At 38.4% G+C, this 8,538-nt stretch overlaps 1 protein-coding gene across 1 annotated transcript in view; it reads right to left on the bottom strand.

Moving 5' to 3' along the window:
• Nucleotides 1-2,795: 2,795 nt before the first annotated feature.
• Nucleotides 2,796-8,538, bottom strand: part of LOC124170144 (pre-mRNA-processing factor 17) — a 43,886-nt gene continuing 38,143 nt past the window's right edge. The window contains exon 10 of the mRNA XM_046548835.1: nucleotides 2,796-3,096. Coding sequence (XP_046404791.1) covers nucleotides 2,919-3,096 — 178 coding nt within the window. The 3' untranslated portion in view covers nucleotides 2,796-2,918. The remainder of the gene's footprint in view (nucleotides 3,097-8,538) is intronic.

Here is an 8,538-nt window from a genome sequence, read left to right as displayed (position 1 = left end):
TTCATTAATACACGAAGTAGACTGCTGGAACTGGGAGCCGCTAGAAAATCGGAGATGACATGATTAGCGCAGAACACTTAAAATGTTCAGAACAAATATATTTCAAAGCAGAGAGCATAGTCATAGAACCGCAGTACATTTCAAGGTCCACCTCAAACTAATGACTACGAGAGATATTTTTCTGGAGGATAATATCGTTATGTTAGAGTTTAAAGAATAGGATAGTGAAGAGTTTGATTTGGAGTGTAGCTCTCTACGGCGCGGAATCGTGGACACTGAGGAAAGAAGACGAGAGAAGATTGGAGGCATTCGAGATGTGGGTATGGAGAAGAATGGAGAGGGTGAAATGGACGGAGAGGAAAAGGAACGACGAAGTGCTGGACATGGTGGGTGAGGAGAGGCAGCTTTTAGATGAGATACGGAGGAGACAGAAGGTATGGGTGAAGTTAGCGCTTAGCGGTGAGGGGATGTTGAAAATGGTGTTAGAATGGGGTAGAATGTTAAGGAAACAAGGGAGGGGAAGGAAAAGAGTAGGATTTTTAGAAAGATTGAAAGGGAGTAGTGGGGGGTGTGCGTGGGGCGGGAGAGTACTCGGAAATGAAGAAAGAAAGGAGTTCAAGGACAGCCTGTGACTGAGTTGAGGATATTGTAGATAAATTTAAGGTCACTTTTGAGGCGTACAGAAGAAATATTTTGAATGGAGAGAGAAGTTAGAATGGTGTTAGTGGGCACATTACGCATGTGAGGTACTCTAAATTTTACTATACTTGAGAAAAAGTTAGTAAGAGATTTAAAGGCGGAGAGATTTGACGTAGCCGACATCGCCCAAATAGGAGAGCAATGGGCTATCACAGGAAGGACAATTGTCGAAAAGTAACAATCACCGCCCGCACGTTAACTAAAAAATTTATCAACCGCGACAGGCACCATGAATTCAAACATATTAATGAAAGTGCTATTCCTCAAGACGTCACCTATCGATATCAAAATTTAGGCGAAGCTGAAGGTTGTGAGTGGCAAAATGGAGGGAGCAGTGAGGTAGGGAAGTAAGGAAGTGTCTGATTTTTTGCCATATTTAATGAACACTTTGTTTGCTGGTCTTCCAATCACAGACTCAAGATCAATGTGTCGTCATGGCACAAGGCTCCAATAAATGCACTTCGAATATACGTGTCGAGATAAATGTGTGGACAGTGTCTCTATGTGGCTCCGCCTTGAAACATGATCCAAATATAAACAGTGCAACCTCGATATAACGACACCTCACGGTGAACTAATACACACTCGCTATAGCGAATTGTCGCTTTACCGGAGGTGGAGCAAATAATAGCCAATATACCTCTTGCAAACAGATATACAGGAACAGGAGTGGTGCGGCGACAGATTAACATCTATCCGATAAACGTAAGCATAAATCCAGACGAAAGGCGATGTTTTTTTTTGCATCACTAAATTTCCTTAGTCGAATAACGACTAACTATTCAAACAATTTATAAGCGCCGCACCGAATAAAAATCATGCAAAGCATTGTTTCTTCAATCATTATATTTATCGAACGACAGTTTACCACATAAATTTGAGACTGAGCACTCCATTAACTTCATTTCTAACAGATCGCTAGCAGTTACAGAGGTTAAGGAGTCTTGATGAAAGTCTTCTGGTGGTGAAACCCTCGCCATGGCGAGAGCCAACGCCGAAAGGGTCTCGTAAAAACGAATTTTTTAACACTCTTATTATAGGGTCAATTGACGGTGCATCGGCTATCTCTCGTAATAGCGGGGGTGTCACTATAGCCCGTACTCGCTTTAACGAGGTTCCGGTGTAGATTTTTCTTTTCATCTGTCAATCGTAGTTCTTTTTCTATAAGTTTGAGAGCTTTCAAAGGTTTTATGACGAAATTCACGGCTATGTCCAGGTTTTTTCACGGTAGACGAAATTCACGGCTAATTCACGGTTTTAAGGCTTTCACGGTTCAGTGGGGACCCTGTAATACAATGAATAGATTCATTTGAACAATGGATAGCCAAGGTTCTGCAGCAGAAGGGAAGAAAAATGGTGACCACTTTTTATTGCAGTTCATTCAAATCTCCATGTATATGTGGTAGTAAATTGAGCAGTAAATTAAATTCTACCAGCTACTTGCTGAGACACCTTAGCTCCACAGTGGGAAAGACTACATTGTTAAGTTTATATTATGGGGACTTTTACCCTCATGTTACTTACAGCATAATCTTCTGGGGCTCTATCCATCAAGCTTTAAAAAATTTTCATCTCCAGAAACGTGCAATGAGAATAATTGCTAACAAAGGTTATAGGTCTCCCAGCAGACCAATCTTCAAGGAATTGCAAATTCTACCGATTCCTTGTGTGTATATTTTATTTACTATTATGAGTGTAAAAAAATAACTTTAATAATTTCATCATGAAAAGTGTTTTTCATAATTACCCCACTAGGTCACAAAGTGACTTGCATTACAATTTTGTACGCACTAAGGTAGCTAAAATGGGCCCAAAGGAAATGGGCATCAAACTGTTTAACAAACTACCTACATGTATAAAAAAATGTGAACAACATCAATTTGTTTAAGTGTAAATTAAAAAGGCTATTACTGAACGATATGTATTACTCTGTTAACGATTACCTTAATAACAGCTTTTAAACCTTTGTAAATAGATTTTGAGAACAGGTAATTATCCTCTTTGAATTGTACATGTACATACTTATGATTTTGACGTCCCTTATATCTTGTATATTTCAAATGTATTTGGTCTTTGGGCAAATAAAGACATTATTATTATTATTATTATTATATTTATTCCTTAAACACTATAATTATATACACAGACACACGCGATGTTGGAGGAAGAACTCGACCGTCACAGATTGTCCTCGTGGTCCGAACGTAACAGCACTTTAACTAGTCCCAGTACTTGATGAGTCCGTCCCAACCCGCCGTGGCCAGTTTGCTTGTCTCTCTCGGATGCCACAGCACCGAGATGCACACACTGTCGTGGGCCCTCCACTTCTTGTACAGCTTTGTCGTCTTCCAGTCCCAAACGTAACACTTGCCGTCCGCATCCCCCGAGACGAGGTAACTAGGGAAGAGAAGATAGGTAACATACAGTAAAACCTCTATGTAGTGAACCTCTTTAAAACATAAACCTCCATACTTCGTACCAACCCTCTGGTCCCATCAGATTTACATGTAAATTTATAGGCAAACCTCTATATAGTGAACCTCTTTATATCGTAAAACCTCCACTTATCAAACCAAGGAGACACCCGTGAGGTGGCCTAACTACCTCTGCAAATTGTACCGAGACAACTAGATACCATTAATGCAGCTGCAATTACGTATATTGAATGACATTTTCAGCGATAAATGTTTCACCCTTATTTTTTTTATTCTTATACACCTTTAATATTCTGTAATTTTCACGTAAACCATTAGTTAAGGCCATTTTGTTCCATATAAGAGCATACCCAACAGTAAATAATAAATAAAGGTATCCAACTATCCTAATCATTTTAAGTGACTGTTGAATTAAGAGAGATCACATCGCAGAAAAGTTTCTCGGGTTTTCCACCGGTTGATGTCGTCCATGTCTCCCGACGTTTCGATCCGCGACTTGCTGATCATCCTCAGGGGATCTTCCGAATGCCGTTCTTCAAAAATTTTTTTCAGTATATATACACTCCATCCGAGTTCAGGTGTAACCTGATTGGTTCACGCTTGTTGAGGTTATCCCGCCATTTTTGTCATATATAATGGACTTCATTATTGGTCTCCAAGCATTGCTGATTTGGAAACCAGTGTCCCTGTTGAAGTTGTTGCGGTTGATGCGGATCTGAATGGCTTCCTTGACAAGGCGGTCCCAGTAGCCATGTGCTCGGCACAGCAGTTTCGTCTCCTCCGACAGCTCGGCATAGCAGTTTCGTCTCCTCCATTCAGATCCGCGTCAACTGCAACAACTTCAACAGGGACACTGGTTTCCAAATCAGCAATGCTTGGAGACCAATAATGAAGTCTATTATATACGACAAAAATGGCGGGAAAACCTCAACAAGCGTGAACCAATCAGGTCACATCTGAACTTGGATGGAGTGTATATATAAGGAAAATTTCTTCATTCTTTCATTCGGAAGATCCCCTGAGGATGATCAGCAAGTCGCGGATCGAAACGTTGGGAGACATGGACGACATCAACCGGTGGAAAACCCGAGAAACTTTTCTGCAACTGATACGCCGGGAAAACCTAAGATCATACAAGAGATCACATCGTTTTCTCTCAAATCATGACAAAAATCATGCGATAATGCTCACATGTTTATATAAATGCATAAATATAATGGTTTAAAATACAGCAGTACCTTTCAACTCCAAAGGATATGAGAAAATGGTGCCTATCACTAAAACCTCTCTCTAAAGTGAACCTCCATTCATCAAATTGCCCAAATTTTGGTCCCTTCCAATACAATGTAAAGGGGTTTTACTGTATTTATTTATTAATTTATTTTACACTTTCACAATAACCCATGGGAAAAAATTTCAAAAAACTTATTACAATAACACTTTACTAAAGATATACCAAAAAAAAAATGTAAAAATAAGTCATAAACACACTGTTATATTAACTATTACAATAATCTTCAAAGAAAATATTAAATAAAATTAGGCATATATAAATAAAATTTTAAATAATTTTTAAATAAAAATAAAGGCATTTTACATGAACATGAATGCATAAAATATATTACTAACAACATTTTGATAGCTTAACACCAAAAATATAATTAGAAAAATGAGTCAATTCCCGGAAATACCAATGATTTGTCAATGTGGTTTCCTCAGGGAATTTCTTGATATCCTAGGAGCTCTCTACCTCCAAATACAGCCAACAGCTTGTCTGGATTCTCAAATATGAGATGGACCACCCAGATAATCAGCACTTTGACCTAAAGATGCCTGCTGGACTGCAGGCGAAACATTAAAAACAACAAACTTACACCTGCCAAAGTCTCAAGGCCGAAATCCGAGATTGAAAATTCGCCCATCTCAACAATGTAAAATCGAAATCATTTATTCCTCGGAATTGTTTCGACGAATGAAAATTCCAAGATAGCCAAAAAACCAAGCAAAAAATCTAGTATCTTGGGTTTCAAGGAATTTGTCCTACTGTCATTCCAAGTTGGTCAAAAAAATGCCAAAGTTAGTCCCATAAGAAAAGCATTGGGCACTTTAAAAAAAATCATAAAAAAATACTAAATACCAATTTACCGCAATGACAACCACACCAAAAAATCTAGTTTTCGACCAGGGAACATCATGTTCCTGAGACATTTATAAATACAGAATAAAATCGAAAAAGTTTTAGTCCCATAAGGCTCCCACGTTAATTCAAGTCGATACATCTCGAAAACTAATCGACTTTTTAAAGTTTTCAGATTTTTCCTTCCAAATGAATCTTTTTTTTTACCTTTACGTCCACTTATCCAAATTCCCACACCTATCGCAGTTTGGGCTGCTAATTTGTACCAATCATCCAATCAGAGAATCAGTTGGCAACTATTGTAGGGACAGAACAGCGTGAGAAACCCAAGGAGACGCTGACAGTCAAGTTGACTGCGTGTAATGAGTAGTGTGTGTCAAGGTCTCCAGTATAAAATAAAGGTGGTAGCAGATAAAAGAGAACTTGATTCTTTTTTGATAGGGTTATTTGAAAAGGCTATTTTAAACTCTTGTTTTATTTTAGATTTCAGCGCAGTTTCACGGAAAAAATACACTAAATAATGGAAAATAGAACCATCATGCAGAATTAAATTTTATGAAATGCGAAATGCTCACTTTTCATCATATTTTTTCCTAAGAAATTGCTTTTATTAAATTATAAGTGGAATGTCAACTTAAGCACATGGAGAAAGTTTCACTTGGTACCCACAGCGGAAACTTAGACTTAGTGTTAGTTAAAATTTCGTGACACAATTTCTCCCCAACCCTCTAGCCCTTTGAAGATGGTGGAGTTCTCTCTCCTTGGAATGACTGCTGTACTGAGCCCCAATAGACTCTTTCGTCCCCTCCGTCAGTGGCGCCGACTCCATGGGGCCTGAGAGGGCCCGAGCCCCCTCAAAAATTCATTATGGGTGTGAGGAAAAAATGTGTCAGGCTTGTCGATTTTCCCCGGAGTGTCCACATATCGAGATTAAAGTTATCAGGGTTCCAATGTTGATCATATGACTCTTCTAAAATGCTTAAAAAAACTTAAAACTCCACTACATATAAAATTTCCCATGGCAAGATCCCCGGTTTTGGCCCCCCCCCAATATTTTTTTGTGAGTGGGCATCCATGGACAGGTGCCATATTTTATTTCATTTGTTTCACAATCGTACAAGTAATTTAAGATAATAATGTTTGGAGAGCGTGACCTTTGTGGGATACATTAGAGGAAACCAACCTAAAAGACGGCAAATTTTGGAATGGTGCCAATAATTTTGTTAATATCCAAATGACTCTGAAGTGTTATTAAATTTATAAGTAAATTATTCGTGAGTCTGTTTAAATCCAACTTGCCGAAAGTCAGTGTGATGTACCTTAACTTGGTGGTGCATCCTGTGTATGCCCCTGGCGCCCTATTCATAAAAAAATACTCTTCAAGCAAAGTTTAGGGGACCACACCCATCTCTACCATCGGTTCTCATCTCAGTTGTTTTCGGACCTCCCTAATAAAGGAATGATTCGAATGGACACGTCTTGGGTTATTTCTCAATGAAGACACCAACAAAGAACTTTCAGTAAAATTAATATATTAACCCTTAACCGGTGACGTGCGGTCTGAGAGACCTCTGCATTTCTAAAATTATGAATATTTTCAAAATATCTATAATTCTCGTTAGCTTCATATTTTTGCATAACAAGGACATCCCACTCTTAAAAATTAATGTTCCTTTTATTAAATTTTGTAAATTTGAATTTCAATTCGATTAGCAGTCTGTGAGACCGTACGTCACTTACTAAGAATGCATCAAGAAAAGGAATAAGCAGGATACATTTCATAGCTACTTACTACTTAGCCTTCCAACTTAAACATTTAAGGCCTTTTTTGAATCTGGCGAAATATTGTTACATAAATATAATAATTATAACTCAAGTGTTTTTGGCATCAGTTTTTTGATTCTGCTTCAAATCACAATTTTTTTTGACAAATTGGTTCGTATTGGGGGTGTAAAAATATTAATATAAGTTTAAGAATAGTTAAGCATTCAAACAAAAATTGAACAAAACAATAACGATAGCGTTGCAACATTTTATGAATTTTTGATTTATTGCGGTCTCCAAGACCGCACGTCACTGGTAGTGCAACAAATATTTCACGTCACTGGTTAAGGGATAAATTTATAAGTAAATTATTCGTGAGTCTGCTTAAATCCAACTTGCCGACAGTCAGTGTGATCTTGTACCTTAACGTGGTGGTGCATCCAATGTATGCACCTGGCGCCCTATTCATAAAAAAATACTCTTCAACCAAAGTTTAGGGGACCACACCCATCTCTACGATCGGTTCTCATCTCAGTTGTTTTCGGACCTACCTAATAAAGGAATGATTCGAGTGGACACGTCTTGGGTTATTTCTCAATGAACACACCAACAAAGAGGTTTCAGTAAAAATAATAAATTAAAGTGCTTCTTTCTAACCGTATTCTTCCTTCTGATAGTGTTACTTAATTCATGTGCAACATGTACTCTTTATCCCTTTTAGTGCGGCACGCCGATATATCGGCTTTTACGTTACTGTTGTTAAATTTGAGGACATGGAAATTTAAAAAAAACTTACAGTGCAACCTCGATATAACGACACCCCACGGTGCACTAATAAACACTCGCTATAGCGAATTGTCGCTTTACCGGAGGTGGAGCAAATAATAGCCAATATACCTGTTGCGAACAGATATACAAGAACAGGAGTGGTGCGGCGACAGATAAACATCTATCCGATAAACGTAAGCATAAATCCAGACAAAAGGCGATGTTTTTTTGCATCACTAAATTTCCTTACTCAAACAACGACTACTTCTTCCAACAATTTATAAGCGCCACACCAAATAAAAATCATGCAAAGCATTGTTTCGTCAATCATTATATTTATCGAACGACAGTTTACCACATAAATTTGAGACTGAGCACTCCATTAACTTCATTTCTAACAGATCGCTAGCAATGACAGAGGTTAAGGAGTCTTGATGAAAGTCTTCCGGCGGTGAAACCCTCGCTTTGGCAAGAGCCAACGCCGAAAGGGTCTCGTAAAAACGAATTTTTTAACACGCTTATTATAGGGTCAATTGACAGTGCATCGGCTATCTCTCGTAATAGCGGGGGTGTCGCTATAGCCCGTACTCGCTTTAACGAGGTTCCACTGTAGATATTGGCCCTTGAATAATTCCCAACAAGCTGAAAATTTTACAGGAACGCTTGGAATACCACTCTGACAAAATCCTCAAAAGTCCCCATCAATCCCGTGTGTGCAAAAAATTTTATTCACGG

This window comes from Ischnura elegans, chromosome 13, assembly GCF_921293095.1.
Source record: "Ischnura elegans chromosome 13, ioIscEleg1.1, whole genome shotgun sequence".
NCBI classification, from domain to species: Eukaryota; Metazoa; Arthropoda; class Insecta; order Odonata; family Coenagrionidae; genus Ischnura; species Ischnura elegans.
Note: the sequence above shows the minus strand (reverse complement) of the source record. Positions and strands in the feature narration are given on the sequence as shown.